This window comes from Haliotis rubra, unplaced genomic scaffold, assembly GCF_003918875.1.
Source record: "Haliotis rubra isolate DU_JTF1 unplaced genomic scaffold, ASM391887v1 Scf196, whole genome shotgun sequence".
Taxonomy (NCBI): Eukaryota; Metazoa; Mollusca; class Gastropoda; order Lepetellida; family Haliotidae; genus Haliotis; species Haliotis rubra.
Genome location: NW_025765958.1, coordinates 1,477,513 through 1,495,108, shown reverse-complemented (window position 1 = coordinate 1,495,108; position 17,596 = coordinate 1,477,513). Strand labels below are relative to the sequence as shown.

The 17,596-nt window shown below is 39.5% G+C and overlaps 1 protein-coding gene across 5 annotated transcripts in view; it reads left to right on the top strand.

The window, feature by feature from the left end:
* LOC124274930 (tripartite motif-containing protein 2-like) overlaps nt 1-16,316 on the top strand; it is a 28,614-nt gene extending 12,298 nt beyond the window's left edge. The window contains exons 1-3 of one of the 5 annotated variants that reach the window (XM_046710304.1): nt 810-881; nt 12,252-12,346; nt 13,824-16,316. In XM_046710304.1, coding sequence (XP_046566260.1) covers nt 12,280-12,346; nt 13,824-14,899 — 1,143 coding nt within the window. In that variant the 5' untranslated portion in view covers nt 810-881; nt 12,252-12,279 and the 3' untranslated portion in view covers nt 14,900-16,316. The other 4 variants (XM_046710303.1, XM_046710301.1, XM_046710300.1 and 1 more) reach the window with 4 other exon arrangements.
* The last annotated feature ends 1,280 nt before the right edge of the window (nt 16,317-17,596 follow it).

Below are 17,596 nucleotides of genomic sequence, written 5' to 3'. Positions count from 1 at the left end.
TGTTTGAGACTTGCCTTTTATTGCATAACCATAAATAAAATAACGTGTTATTGGTGACTGTCAAACAAATGATAGTGACATTAATATGATTTGTTTTGTAACACGTCACGCCATTGGGAAGGTGACAGATGGGACTGTGTCTGTGAATCCGTCAATCTGTGACTGCCAATCTGTGCCTGCTTGCAAACAAACATGCGTCTGTTGGCACATTTAATGCCTTTCTCTTGGGAGAAATCAGATATAAACTGAAAAGCGATCATACGAAATTGTTTTGGCGATCACAGTGTACCAAAATTCGATAGTCACATTAGCGTAAACGATGTTTTTGAAGACGCTGTACGCCAACTCTTTGTTAAAGATTTGGCGGAGGCTCTGAAATTATATAATATCTCTTTGCAATATTGCCAGAAGGTATTGTCACACAAACAGCTGTACCTTGTAACAGCACTGCACCCGATAAAAGTACGGATTGAAATGGAACAGCCAATATAATAATACATAATGTGTTCCTTTATATAGCGCCAAACTCCACACATATGTACGTTTACAACTGTTTCCAACGATCAATTCCGTATCTGACAATGCAGTTCAAAATATTTTGCTGAAAGTCCCATATGTATATATTCATAACTTCGAGCTTTGAAGTTGGCTGTATTTAAAAATCGTTCACCATATGCTGTTGTCGGGTTGATTAGGATACAAATGAACATCGATAAAAACAAAATCACTTACGACAACACAAAACGTGTTACAATGCATTATCCATACATGCACGACGTATTATGATATATTGATAATGGCTACACGTTGCTCCGCTTCAGTTCCTGCATCAAAGCCCCATGTTATCACCACAGAAATTCTGCCACCACCTACGCTCTCAGGTAACCTTGTTATCATTCACAGTTGAACCATACCCCACATTAACAGTGTTCGCTCCCCTTAACCTTCCTTGAGCTGCCCTGTCGTTCATACAACACAAAGATTCACATTCCTCCGGTTGAATACCCGTTGATGAAGTTTACTCTAGGATCGAGGTCATTTGAAGGAACCGCGGTTGACGTCAGGCGCTGATTAAGTAAGAGAAACACGCAGCTTTCATTGGAGAGATGGACTGAGTTGTTACTGGTGGGATATCATTGCCATGCAGGGCGAACAATGTGGAAGCACGATGGTTTTCAACGGGTAAGTACCACGTAGTACAGGTCAGGGAATTAGTGTTAATATCTACCGAATGTATTGTCCATTTATGCAAAAATGATGAAGTAAAGGATGTTAGCTGTGGATGATAACGTCCACTTTATCAGGGAATTAGTTCTTCGATGGAAGTGTTTGCACGTTCATGAAGAATTAAAGCCTAATATCTCTATTGCTTGTGTAATATTTAGCGATAACAATCCATTGGGGAATTTCAAATCACCACAGTCACCAGCATCATCAGCAGCGGCATAGGCATAAGCAGCCTGGCTAGGATATCATATGTCTGCGTAGTCTATCTTACATGTCAGACGTATTGATTATTCGTTCCATCAGGTGCGGTTGCAGGATATGGTGCACAATGCCTGGTAACACTGCAAGCCATCATGTCAACGTAGGCACTCGAAGTGTTTGAGCATGAAAACATTCACACTGTGCTCAGGAACTGGTTAGATTGAAAAGTAACTGATGCATGCTTGATGTGATTGTTGATCAATATTGTATGCAGACGTATGTACACTCACGGTCCCCATTACCTGTGGTTACATTGTGGTCAACTGGTGTATCCCAAGTACTAATTTCTGCAGGCAACAACTAGCCCTGGGCTAGATGTGAGTGAGACCCAAGTTTGTGGGCCCGCACATACATGTGAAAACTATTCTGTTGTTACTGCTCCAACATTACTAAAAGTGTCCTTAAATTCTCCTATTTATGTTGCTTTAAATTTTTAATTGTTGATTGTCACTGAGGGGAGTAAATATATATATACTTGTTGATGTTTGACAAGGTGCTTTACTTTGTAACAAAATCTCAAAGTATGGTCTTGTTGTTTCATCAACAATGTATTTAGAAAATATACCTTTAAGTAAATCTTTTGACTTTTGGACTATCGTCTGTACATTGCTGTGTTTCAGTTTATGAGACGAATTAATGTTTCCTTATTAAACAATGATGCTCCATTGTGTGCAGCTGGAAAGGCCAGTTTTAGTATCAGCCAAATATGTCATGGGTATCGGCCCTCGACCACACCGTTTGCAAAGCTTGTCCACCCCACTGGACCGCAATTCCGCCATTTAGCCGTTGCTATGCTACCCTGTTCATTACTGTCCGCCAGGTAGTTGATGACCTGGAACAGTTGACCCAGGCTTTATGGCACAGACTGTGTACATGACACGACTACACTTTCTCATTACCCGTTCGGAGTATATCCTTTGTCTAAACAAATCGATAGCACGAGATAAAACCAGAAACGTGTTACAGATACTCTTTGGGTATCTACCAAGTTGTCCAGCATTAAATAATTCACGGAAAACTAGGTTCTACAATGAAAAGGAGACTGGGCTCGGGTCGAATTACAGGATCAGTTTATGTGTCCTGTTTCAAGAGATTTAGATGTATACCGGCTCTGTTGCATGCTATTATCCCAATTATGTATTATAATCTCAACTTAAAAATCTTTCATACTTTAATGCACAGTTATATCAGGTACATGGAATAGATAAATTTGTGTATTGTGTACATATTTTTTATATATTCTGTTTATATGTTGACGTTGAGATCACATTTGTATTCACTGTCTTTATAGTCTATCCATACAGTCGGTATCATGCGCGCCTCTATTGGTGTCACCATGTATGCTAATTATACAAGCATAGATACACGGTGCTCACTATAGCGGGACACTGCCTCACAGTAACGACGATTAAAAAATATACAGATTTAAATTTGTGGAGCCTTTACTGGCTGGCGCTGGTTGGTGTGGATGGTTAGAGGGCATGATTAGTCTTCACCTCCTTCAGTATTGAGTACTATAACACCGGACCATCAATTGCCAAGCTGTGTCCAGACAAAAGTTGAGAGCGGGACATGATGGATGGGGTAGGTCGGTCTCGTTTGACACGGTTTTACTAACACTGACGAGCCTTGTGAATGTCACTTTATGACTGTGGGGCCTGCATGTAGCCATTGAGCCTCGTGATCCTAAACCGGTGTGGGTGTGAATAGTGTGATTCTTTGTGTGACAACACTCGACATATACTCCAGTATACAGGAAGCTGCGAATAGGCAGGTGCACGGAATATTGTGACGTTTTCTGCATATTCTGTTGAGGTCACAGGAGGACAGTGTCTCTGCGTTTTGGCGGCAAGCTGCTCTTGGCGAGCAACCATGATGACACAGACGGTAAGCTTGATTACTATAGGATGATATTGTGAAGTGGGACGTTTGTAATCGATATCCGTTGCACCAGTGTACTTCTTTATTGTAATAAGCACTATGTCAATACTGAGTGGAGAATGTCCAACGTACACATTGTTATATCTCCATGTCGAATGTCGTCTGCTCGTTGACTTATTTTACCACAGATTGCTTGACGAGCATTTTGCTCCTGTTAACGGACTGTGTGCTTTAAATATTATTTGACAAGGTATGGTGTGTGATTGGGGGTTGGGTTCTGCTGACTGGCGAAACTATACAGAGCAAGGCGTTTGACCACGTGACTGGTGACTGCGGCATGTAGGGGTGCGTTTTGAAGTCGGTTGTTCAAATAGACAGTAGAGCGACCAGTTTTGAGCGTTGTATTAATAGAAATAGGAAACACAAGCCTGGCAGTAGGTATGATCATGCAATCTATGCACTCTAAAATTGGCGGGAAGGTCACAGAGGAAAACGTTTCGTCTGCTTCACTGTAGCGAGACCGATGCTGATGTATATAGGTTTTAGTAAATCGACTTGATTTCTGTTGAAATGAGGAAAAAAACATGCAGGTTTTTGGGCGATGTAAAAACCGTCTTTATTTCCTGATATTTTTTATCGATATACTATTTATATACAGAGAAAATGATATTATTAATTACTGGAAGGTACGTAAAATGAAAATGTCACAGTTGTCGAGTGAAACAGATGTTATATGACCTTGACCTTTTAATGTGCTTTGTGCTCACGCATTGTAGATCCACTCGAACATGTATTAACCCAGCTATTTTAAACTGTATGGTCTCACGAGCAGCCATAGTTCATCACCAACTAGGACCGTATCGGAAATCATTAATTTCTATATTTGACATTCACACAATTCAAGAGAAACAACAACTCAGTTGCACCGTTTTAAAACATACTTCAACAAGCTGTAAGACGCCTTTATGGTTTTTGACATTGAAATATGAAGTGTATTTAGTTATGCAACGTGTTTCAAGGAATAAATGTGGCATTTGTCCAACATGTGGTATTGACTGCCAAGTCTCAATAGTTGTCTCAAAAACCGCGTGATGTTCAATATCGACCCAGTCGTGACCCATGGAAGCCATTCAGCCGTGAAATTTCCATTCGGGACCGTGCTGGTGTTTTGTTTGGACTTATTCAAGCCTCCAGCAAGGAAACAGTGTCCAGAGATAAATCCGCGCCCTTTTACTGTCTATGTTTTTTAGCTGGATACGTATTCTGACAGGAGTTACACAATAACAATATCAAACAACGAAGGTTTTTGTTTTCATTTTCTGAAATAAACATATTAATGGTAGATTAAAAAAAATATCGTAAATCTTGGAGCTAATCCGTGAATAACCACAAATATGTGGACATATTAGACACACACATATATATATATATATCACTGTAAGTATCATAGAATTTAATACAGACTAACTGTATTATCAGTGATTGAGAATTGTTTCGATGTAATTTGTTCCTACAATGTTACAGAAGACACTTGAATATCAATACACAATGCCATTTAGAAAGTGGTCAAATGTAACACATGTTATGTGTGTAATTACACTTTCTAAGTAAAATACAGCTTCTAGTACCCAACAAAAGTATCAGAAACTGTACTTTATTGAAAGAGTAATCCCAAATACAACGTGTGTTACAGGAGACACTAGAAATGAGTTTCATGGGTCGAAACCTGGTCTTCGTGAGACGAGTGAACACTCAAACCACCCGGCTACCGCCCCAAAGACTGATCGAAGCAGCTCGGCTACTTGAACTCTTACCTTGTGATCTGAGTCCAGTGGCAATAGTCTATTGTCATTCATGACGTAAAAGTACAATATGACCTGAGCCTACTTGCAATCAGTTTGCATTGGATCAGCTGCTGGTTGCACTTAAAGAAAACACGTGTTTGACTCCTTGTATGCTCTGGTCTGTTAAATTATCGTTCCAACAGTGATGCATCTTAACACGACTCACATTAAACAGTGGGTATTGGGAGTATTTCGGCAATATAACAGAAACTCAAGGGAGGACCATCAAGAACAGACATTGTACATTGTATCGTATCTTGAATCCACATTTTGTCCCTTGAGGAATCGAACGCGTGTGAACTACAACCATCAGGCTACCGCATCCCCTGACACACCAGGGGTGGAAATAACCCATTGCCCGACGCCCGAGTCCAGTGTTTTTTTCTGTCGGGCAAGCAAATTTGTATATCACACTGTACCGGTGTCCAGTTGATATTCCAATGTTAATTATGTTGTTTATTTAAAAATCAACAAGAAAACGGCCGGTATAGTGGAAAAATTATCAGGCCAAGTGATTTTACATGTGCCACTGTACCGGAGTACACTAGCAATTTTAAAGTTATTTCCACCCCTGCCCACACAAGTGGGTGATCCGTACTTTTACATTGCAACAGAGCTTCCAACACCAAGACAGAAAAAATTGAGATGCCGGAACTCAGTGGTCAGTTCGGGGGCGGAGATAGGAGATGGGGACGACGGGGGGCCAAGCCTCCCTGAAGTCAAGGCATGATTGCAAATTCCCTTCTCAGAAAAGGATGTATTCAGACCTATTTGGGTGATTGTAAGTTGCCCAAATGTGAAACAGGATTCGAGAAACGGATTTCTATTTATCACAGAACCCGGATTGGGGTGAGATTAAGATTCTGTTTTGTCGTGAGAGCATGACATGAGTAACAAAAGCGTGAGTCTCAAGCCAAAGGCGTGATTGTTGGCAGGTATGCTTAAATCGCCTTTTGCAGGCATCATTCATATGCTGACATGTATTCCTCTTTGGGTGCCCAGTGAACATGTTTTCGAGTAGTGTTTAATTCTAACTACAGATATACGACAGAAGGTCCATAATGCTAAACCCATTCCAGCAAGTACACTACCACTTGCTGAGTGTGCGGAAAATAAACGTGAAAGTGATCTTATGTCAACTAGCGACAGGCTAAACAAACATACCGACTAGGACACAACCAATTGGCTCAACACAACTTTTACTAGTCGTCCCCAGACCTGGGCGTGTGTCAACATTGATCACAGTCGTGTAATGTGGGTGGGATGGACGCGATATAAAGAAGGTATGCAGGTTCGAGCTATGTATTCACATTATCGAGCTGTACCTAATCAGGTTAGTTGTTTTTTTGTCAATATGGCGCTGATTTTTCATTATTATCATTTTCAAGCCTCTACATTTAAAGCAGGAAATAATAATATGTAAATCGACATTATGATTCTACTGGCTCGCAACATTCTATTCACTTATGTACTTAACATACTTTCTGGGGCATCATTTCAGTTTGACATTTTACGGAGCTGAACTTTAAAGTGATTCATCGAGGTCAATGACAGAATTAAAACTTTCAGGCGTATTTATACCAGTTTATATATAATCAGTATCTATCATCTGGAGTTCAAACGTATACAAGTACATGTAGTTTTCACCAACGGCATAGGCCATTGAAATCAACCAGATCTTATCAACTTTGATCAGTGCTTTAGACTTCATCGATCGTGGGAATACATCTTGGCAATGTTTATACGGGCTGCTTTCCGAATTTTGTTTTGTCAAAGAAAAACGAATGCACGATATAAACAAAACATCGACGCCAGAGAATATCGATTATCGGTCGAAAAAGATTCATGTAGGTGTACAAGGCAAGATGGGGATGATTACAATACAATATAGTATAATACATAACTATTACTAAATCACTAAGGAACCAATAATTGTAGGACCGGGGCGGTGGGGTAGCCCAGAGGTTAAAGCATTCGCTGGTAACGCCGAAGACACGGGTTCGATTCCTTACATGGGTACAGTGTGTGAAGTTCATTTCTGGTGTACCCAGTCGTGATATTGCTGGAATATTGCTAAAAGCGGCGTAAAACTAACTCACTCACTTTTAATAACTGTAGTTCTTCATACTCATTTCGACCTTCGAACTTTCAGGCGTATTTATACCAGTTTATATATAATCAGTATCTATCATCTGGAGTTCAAACGTATACAAGTACATGTAGTTTTCACCAACGGCATAGGCCATTGAAATCAACCAGATCTTATCAACTTTGATCAGTGCTTTAGACTTCATCGATCGTGGGAATACATCTTGGCAATGTTTATACGGGCTGCTTTCCGAATTTTGTTTTGTCAAAGAAGAACGAATGCACGATATAAACAAAACATCGACGCCAGAGAATATCGATTATCGGTCGAAAAAGATTCATGTAGGTGTACAAGGCAAGATGGGGATGATTACAATACAATATAGTATAATACATAACTAATACTAAATCACTAAGGAACCAATAACTGTAGATCGTAATAACCGGGGCGGTGGGGTAGCCTAGAGGTTAAAGCATTCGCTGGTAACGCCGAAGACACGGGTTCGATTCCTTACATGGGTACAGTGTGTGAAGTTCATTTCTGGTGTACCCAGTCGTGATATTGCTGGAATATTGATAAAAGCGGCGTAAAACTAAACTCACTCACTTTTAATAACTGTAGTTCTTCATACTCATTTCGACCAAAACATACAGAATGTGGACAGGACAGAAAACCATTTCGTTACATACGTCAATTTTTATCTGCGTGTTTGAAATAAATGTAGTTTACTGAAAAAAACCATGATGACAGCAGTTGCTTGCGAAACGGGTACAGAAATATAACACGAATGCAGAACTATGTATTTTAAATACGACCATGACAAATGACCTACTAAATGTGACTTGAAATTATACCGTGTTTGATGCAGAGATGTTAGTCTCGGAAATGTTGAAGCACAGTTAAACACTGTAGATTCAGGACCTTGTGTTTGCTATATATATATAAACCCATTTTAAATGGAGTAGTTCAAATTGCTATCTCTGTCCTATCCAACACGACCTAAATTCAATAGCAGGGTATTTCTGTTTACACGCCGTCGTTGGTTTCGTACATGTTGAGATCTCGTCCTATTATGAAAATCCACAAGGTACGTGGATCATTTAACAACTGGTGCAAGCATCTGTCGCTCTTTGAAAGGATGAACGCAGTAGCTATCGTTTATACGTCATATGAGGGGATATGGCTGAGATATTGCCGATGTGACGTTAAATATTAACTCACTCACTCACTCATGTCATATGAGGGCAGAGTAGAGTAATGTTCTTTGTCTAAGTGTGGATGGGATATGAAAAGAAATGAACTGAACAATGTAGTTGGACTATATCTCTATGTGTAACAACTCAAAATCTATTTTGCAGCCACAGAAATATTTACTCCATTTATGAGATAAGTTATTAGAGAGTGCTTTATATAAATTTCGAATCTCACTGCACAGCATTGGAATAAGTATTCACAGAAGATCGCACGAGGTTGAAATAAGTAACACTGCTTGTAAAATGTTTGAAAGTAGCAATTAAAGACGAATTCGATTTTTTGTTAGTCTGTAGGAGGTGTAATAACCGTCTCAGCGTTGATTTTGTCTTACGACAAATTACATCTAATTGTAAACACGTGACAATGTTATCTACTGGCATCTGTTGCTGTACGATGGGCCATTAGACCTTTAAATACTGAATAAACAGTCTGTATGTTTGAAATGTTTAAACAGCGATGACATGTTGTGGATGGTTTATATTCCAACCATTCCTGTATATTGTGTAATTTCAACTCTGGAGTAGTGAATGCATGTAACGGATATATAACCACATGGGTTATTCTAATAGACTTGAGTGTACTATTTTTTGGTAAGGCTAACTGATACATATTTACGCACGATACTGGCTTAATACAAATATCAAAGTATTGCTTGTATGCGAAGTAGACGAAGCATAAATTGCACGACTATCCCATATGTGGAGGAGATGCTTCCTTAATGTCCCCCTGCATCAATGCCAGCATCTCTGATCTATTTGACTCATTGTTATCTATTCGATATATATGTGGAATATCGGTCCAAATGAAAAGGTCATGTTTTCGTTTCAGTGACTTGTCTACATGGCACACATACATAGAATGTCGCACTATGTATTGTACACCACGCTCTTGAGCTATCTCGCAATCAATACATCTATATCAACACATGTGTTATGTATATCTCAATGCAATTCTTACACCATGCCTTGTCGTTCACCTGTATGTACCTGTTAATGCTATATATTAGCATCTTTCAACCTTTCACAGGTCCTGTACGGTGCCTGTTTAATGCAGAGCAGGTATTCTTCTGCTTGCAGGGTCAAGTCTGTCACACTCCTACCATGTTTATATGCAAAACGTGGCTGGAATACCCATCGTGTATGCACGGAACATGCTTCCCCGTGTATCCAAAGAAATCCTGTATGTGGTTCCAATAACACAACCAAGCACGCTCACTATGGCATTAGAAGTTGCATTCAGTGAGGAGTATATATTAGGCCAAGGTGGTGTTGTACCTTTACCGCGGAGGTTATCAGGTCGTATGTCGACTATGCAGAGAAGGTATTCTTAGCTTTGAATGAACAGGAGGCGTGTGCATTGATATTGGTGGTATACGCAGGACAACATTTCAAACTCAAGAATATCAACCATGATGATCAATAAGGTAATGAAACAGGAAAACTGATCTGGATAGCAATAATTAACACATTTCTTGGATCGGATATGGGAGAGACACATACGACTTGAAGTGAGTGGGTTCATTACCTGTACCTTTATGTAGTGTAAGGTAGTGGTGGTCCGATAAATTGAAATAATCGAAGATTAGTCGTAGTGACTAAACGACCAAGCAATCGATCATAATTTCTCATAATCGAACACAAACAATTCTGGAACACTTGTTTTTATTAACAATATTTTTCACAAGGTTGGTTTTGTCTGTTACATTTCATAAGCACTACAAGCTCGTTTCAAGTCATGATTGAATTTATCTTAAAGATTCCAAGAAATTTATGTTCCTAACATACTAGTCATCCTTTAAAGATATGAAAATTTGCCAAAAAACCCCAAAAGAACTACATGGTTTTTTTCCTTATTTTTATGTGCATTAACAAATTTCATAAATGACGCTAACCAATTATTTTCGATGATTGATCGGTAGTAATGAACCAATCATCAATTATGAGATTTTAACCAATTCCCAACACTAGTGTAAGGACATATGCCTCACTCTGAGAGAGTGGGTTCGAATCCCGGATGTGACTCAAACCGAATACGTACTCGGATTTGTACGTTACTAAGAAGGTGTTATCCAAAATACAGTTGTTACGTGAAACATATGCTTCTAATGGGGGTGTAGGCGTTGCTGCTATTTACCAGGCAAGTCAGAGAGAGCATTCACCGCTCAGATAACCATATGGGTTCTGTCTTGATATCTTGAAGGATCATTGTAAATCACCACATTTCACTGTAGCCATGATCGTAACTACTTCATTTGCAACAGACACCCGATTTCTTATCGGTTTCAGTTTGTCTTACAGGTAACGTTTGTCTTTGCGTACATGCAGCTTATTCCCTTCCAATCTCTTTGATACGACACACGATTTACGTGTACAGTTTACACCCAGACTGAAATAAACAGTAATAAACAGTAATATCCATACCTGTGTTATTTATTGTATTTTTATGTATGTATTAATCAAACGTATGTGGTGTGTGTGTTGGCCTGCAGTTCATACCAAGCCAGTCAGTTCTCATCTTATCAGTTCTTGAGTTCGTTCAAGGGTTATTGTAAATCACTACATTTTCACTGTAGGTATGGCTGTTCCTACTTAACTGGCAATTGAGACAAGATTTCTTATCGATTTCGTTTTGTTAGACATAAAACGTTTATTGTTCAAACAGTTTTGTTGTTAACGTTCGTTGTCATGGACATGTCGGGTCAGGGAAGTCACCAGTGTACCATGCTTGTCGTGAGAACGAGTGAACGTAAAAGTTAACGTCACTATCGTAAGGGCCGATTAATGTGGACGACTCGGCTAATCCTGTGTAATTATTTAAATCGATGTGGGTCCTCATATTATCAACCACTGGTTTGCCTGGCCAGGGTTCGAGTTTCTACAGACCCTGTGGAGATATCTGACTATGCCTCAACCTTATGACTAGCATGATGGTCGTGAGAATATGTTGTGATACACTGAAAGCGTACTGTTTAAACAATATTAAGCTATTTCTCGATGTTCTCTACATCTTTATCCTTTCTGATGGTCTAGGGGAACAACTCATGACCTGCCTGAAGTCTTTTGACTTGTCCCAGGGATATGATACAGTTACTCCCTTGTAAGGTTGACATCGTTTCGAAATTGAGATGTCATGGTATTTTTCAGTGATGTTCCTGTCTCTTCAAAGTGATTTTTTTAACATTTGATACCCCTGTAACATGGATATGGTATATTTCAAGCATGTTAGAAAAGTGACTGTTATACTGTTAATATCCCTATTGAATGAAGATGGTATATTTCGGTGTAGTTCATATCCCTTCAAAGTGCTTTCTTAAAGTGTTGATACCCTATAAAATACGTATTTGTGTATTTATGAATCAGACAAGGTCACATATCTGCGACCATGTATATGGAACACTGCTCGATCAGTTGCTGCACTTGGAAATACAATGCATGTGACATGGTCTAATACTTCATCTGACAGCAGTCTGCATCACTTTGTGTCATTTTGGTCCTTCTTAGCCGTATCGCGTTAGGTAAAACAGTCAAACCTCGTTAATTTGGACAGTTTTATAACTGACGAAGGTGGAACGTGATGTTTGAAATATCGAGTGGACTCGTGCCGTCCTCATGATACGACGTCCACAATAACGAGGTTTGACTGTATACAGTTTCCGTTCTCGCATGCCAGTGACACTTTTCTTTGCCTATTTCTAGGAAAGGGAGATAACCTGCAGAGCTGAGAATGGCCAAAGCCTGCTGGGTTGATGAGGAAGCACCTGACAAGGAGCTGTGTAAAGCTTTGACTGAAGGTGAGTATTCTGACCAATGGTGGACACTCGGAAATCACATCTTCCTAACGCTTGTTTTGACTAAAATTGACTTTGACACAAGTCGTATTCTTGGATGTCCAGACTGGTCAATTGTTACCAAATCTGGATATGACTGCGAGGAGCCGAGTGTTCAATTTCATATAAAGATTAAGTATTTTGTAAGGTATTTTGTATATAAGTATATTCTAACACGACAACTAGACACAATGTTGGTCAAATCAATAAGGGATCAATGAGAATGTGAATAGGCCTATTGTTATATCTTATGTCGGAAATCAGAAATGGACATATGGCGATGAACAGATGTTGGCTCGAGTGTGTCCCCAACTTGGATGCTACCAATATCCTGCAAATATTATAGCTATATAGAGTGTTGAAGTTAAACCTCTTACTACTGGAAACATCGGGACCAGTAACGCACCTTTCTTCTAATTGATTTTATCTAGCCTAAATCTGGAGTAAACATGATTGTCTGACAAAAGGTAAACATTCCGGTATGGTTTGGTACATGTCTTTTTTCGGTCAGACGCAAGACCCATTGTAAGCACTATGTGAATATCCTAGGAATTGCACATTGATAAATGTCAATAGAGGGTACACACCAAGGAATCCACAACGTTGTGAACCTTTAAGAAGAGCTTGCGCTTTCAGAGCAAGGATAATAGTTGTTTTCTATTTATATAAACCTATTTACGAGCAGAGGCCATATCTATTATTCATTCCTGCTGCATTACAGCCCCACATTTTCACACTTGTCTGACGATAAGGGTCAGAGTGTCACCTAGAATGACTGGAGTCAGAACACACTATGCATGGATAACAATGATTTGTGCATGTGTACCTGTAATTAGTGTCCTAGAAGTCCTTGAAGGTCTGTCTGGACTGAGCTATCATGAAAGAAATATTACCTGAATCACGTAATGTAATGAAGAGAATGCTAATTTGATGAATTTCCTTTCTGGATCTATACATTCATTCGATGCTGGAGGCGTGTAATTTTCAGTTGAATTATTCGACACCTGTTTAATGAAAGGACCCTATTTATATAGTGACTACACCTGATATCATTCTTGGATGTTTTGTTCTCATCAAGTTACATGGTTGTGTGTCAGTGAACACCACAACAACAACCGTGCAGCTTGACGTTTTACCGATGACACAGACGTTGAGCTTTGAACAATGGAAGATTAAGTCTATGGTAGGCACACACAACACGCAACAGCATGCTGTGTATTTTAACTCCTGAGTCAGCATACATGATTTTATATGAACTGACTGGTTTACCATGCTGTCATTATAAATCTTTAAAAACTCTAAATTGGTTTACAGTGTAACAACTGTGAATACTCCACTTAATGCAAACACATCAATTACATTTTGAGTGAAGTTTATTTTTGTAGAGTTTCATTGTTTTAAGCGATGTGAATTTTTTTAACAGTTGCTTTTAATATTTCAGGAGTCACGCTCCGTAATAAAGGTCCCCAATATGAATCTCAGCGCACGTTGAACAAGCGATCTTTGGTTTTGGATGAGGAGAGTTTTGAGAAGACCTTTCTCATCTGTGCTGTCTGTCGTGATTCCTTCACGAACCCTCTAAAGCCCCCTAAACTTCTGCCTTGCCACCACTCTTTCTGCCTCCCGTGTATCAAAGCGCTGTTCCGGACTGAGGTGGAGTATCGTCAAAGTCTCACCCCTTCTTTGAGGGGCATGCCAACAGCAGTAAGTCTTCACTGCCCGACCTGCAGAGGTAACTTCATCACCACTGAGGAGAACGTACGGACATTGCCCACGGATCACAGAGTGGTCCAGTTGTTAGATTTTGTTAAACATACCGAGCGATACACCGTAAGCTTCTGCTCCAAACACAAGCTACAGGCTTTGAACTTCTTCTGTGAACCCTGTATCCAGCCTGTGTGTCGTGATTGCACCGTGTTAGAACACAAAGAACAAGATGGCCATCTTGTTATGGACTTAAGCGAAGCTCTAGACAAGTATACTCCAGTTCTAGACACGGCTATCACAGATATGGATAACGAAGCTGCAATGCTGGAAAAGAAGCAGGAGACGCTAGACACTGCTACAAAGAAGTTGGAAGAAGTCAGAACAGATCTGCTCAAGAACATCCATGACACGTTCGGTCGTTTGAAGCAGCAGATAGCGGAGCGTGAGCGAGAACTAGAAAGTATCGCTGAAAATGAAGTGAATAAAGAAAAGAAGAAGTTGGATGAGAAAGTTGAACTCCTTTCGTCACGGAGGAAAACCCTGCGTGATCATTCATCAACTCTGAAACAAGCCAAGGAAGAGACCAGTATTGAGGAGATGTTTAGCATACATCAACAGTACCGAGAGTACAGGTCTCAACCCCCAATCAAGATCAGGGAGATTGATGATGGAATTATGACCACCTTTTCCTTCAATGCCAGAGATGAGTCCATCATCTCTTCCAGAATTAACAACTTCGGTGATATTGGTGCTAAAGTGGAGTCCACATTCAGCTATCGCTACCCGACATCCCGGAGCACCTACAAGTAGGTGCACGCGCCTGGTATTTCGCTTCTTGTCTTTCAGTTGTTGGACTTTCAGCCAGACACGCAATAATGATTGAAACATAGACTCGAACGAGTCTTCAGTGTTGCCTTTCGTCTCGTCCATTGAAAGTCTTATTGAACCTTCTGTATAAGCTGCCATGTTGGCAATTGCAACACATGAATAAGAGGTGACTACGAAGAGGATTGAGGAAGACCGGCATTTCAAGTGACTTCTTTATCAATTTCGTCTGTGTTCACCCAATGATCTCGTTTTAGATGTCTGCATGGGGCACGATATGACTTCGAGACTCTTTTCCATGTTTCTATACACGTATCTTCTTGAGTACCTTGAACCAAGCCATTTATATCTGTGATCATCTCTCATGGCAACGTTTTACATGCTTGTGGAAAACAGTGCATTGAGAATTGAAACTGTTTTACCAAATACAAGATTGATGTAACTTCAACCTTAACATAAAAATATGTATTTTGAGACTCAATTTTCTTTACTTTACCTTTTCTTTTCATTATGACTCCTTGTTTTGGATTAGTTACAGTAAAGTGGGAATAAGTAATTTTTTAAAAGAAAAGGCATAAACGTTTTCGCTTTATATATACACTTTGTTTCGATCAGTTATCAGATAATGAAAAATGAATTCCTTTTTTGTATAGTGTTTCGGTAATATTTTTCTGTTTTATTTTTATAAGCACTGTAACAACTAATACATTTTTTAAAAATTTGTCAAAATGTGAGAATGATTGATTGTATGGGGTATTGTACAAATGCCAAAAACAGTTTCAAGTACATGAGCATGAAGTCGTTCCGGCGATACAGTTGATCCACGGTTTCTGAGTACCATATTCTGTATGTTCAACACGGGCTTTTGTGGTCAATCTAGTCCTCGTTACTACAATAGCGTTTCGTATGCTAATCATTTGAATAACAATCTGGGTGTGGGACTTCTCAGAGGAGCCAGGAGACACTGAAGTATATACATAAATACGCCATATTTCTCCAATGATTGTATTTACTGATTATTCATAAGCAAATAAAGGTTCTAATTTCTCATAGTGGCCCTTCTCATGAAAGTAGTTAAATATTTAATTGCGGTAACGTTTAAAGGCTGGTATTCACAGTTGTGGTATTGTTACACGACAACAGTGATCTGGTTGACGTCAGTTGTGACATATGATATGGATAGAGTAATATCTTTATATTTGATGTACTACGTAACACTATGAAAACATTACAAATCATACAGATATTGTGAATATGGTTCAGCGCTATGAGACTGGTTAAAAGGAACAAAATGTTCCGAATTAATGAAATTCTGAGAATTATTGATATTACAATATAACATAACGTCAGTGGTATTCCTGATTGCTGTCTTTTGTTAGTTGTATTAAAGGGATCAATCGATTATCTTGTTTTGTTGTGTTTATTGACGATGGATTACACAGTGCCAGCATATTATCATGCCTTATAAATACTCTTCTCTCTAACCAAGGAAGCTTCGTCCCTAACTCGTTCTGCTGTTTAGTGAGCAGAGCTGCAACTGGTTGGAATGCCAGTCCTATGTTGGGGGCTCGTATACCAGATCCATTTTCATGGTTGTTGGTTTGAAAGCCTAATCAAAGTGATCCTTAAAGTCACTTAGTAATACATACATCTTATCCATGAGAAAAATACACTTCTAACAATAAATCAACATACACCAGTTTATACCTACGAGGACGAACATATCGGGGTTCATATTTTTCATACGATGCCCTAGGGCAAAATATCACTTTGTCATGGTGACGTGACGTCATGAACAATGCTATGACGTCACGTTTCTTCGGTGACTTTGCGTTCTACATGCGGCGACCGCGGGTAGCCAGCCTATGTTTGAAAGTAGATTTGGGATTATCTTCCTCAATTTGACGACTTCGGTAATAAACAGAATATTATATTCTCGCTCGGGAAATACCAAAATTTAGGCACTCGTGTCGTAAACATAGTATGACATGGGCACTCATATACTATCCTCTATGTAAATCATCACCTGTCAAAAAAGGGCGGAGTCGAGTCTACACCTTCACCAGGGCAGAAAGAGTTGTCTCCCTTGAAGAGAGATCACTTCCTGTTTCACTGTGCTGTAACAAGACGGGTCACTTAATAACATTCATTCCCGCCATTCATTCACAACATGTAATTCTTTGAAAATAATCAGCATGGATATCCCGAATTAAAACTGGAAATGCCTCTTATTTCGTAATCACCGATGTTGAAATACTGTTTCTTCACACGATGACGGGCGTTATCATGTATACACAATATATCTGTCGTTCAAAATATTACGAATATTACAAATAAACAGAACACTAGTGACTAGGCATTTGAACATAGTTTTCATGCAGCATAATCACTTTGCTATATGCCATCCTCCCTCGAAACCAGATCGATGTTCATGATGTTGATCACTGGGTTGTCTGGTCCAGACTCGATTATTTACAGACCGCCGCCATAAAGCTGGAATATTGCTGAGTGCGGCGTAAAACTCAACTCACTCACTCACTCACTCCCTCGAAACAAGATACGTTCAAACAGGTCCGGTCCATACCTTCAACGCACCACGACACACATAATCGGTTGGGAAAACCTCCATGTGATATCCCCCGTTCGCAAACATAACACCACCCTGTCCCAATGTATTTAAGA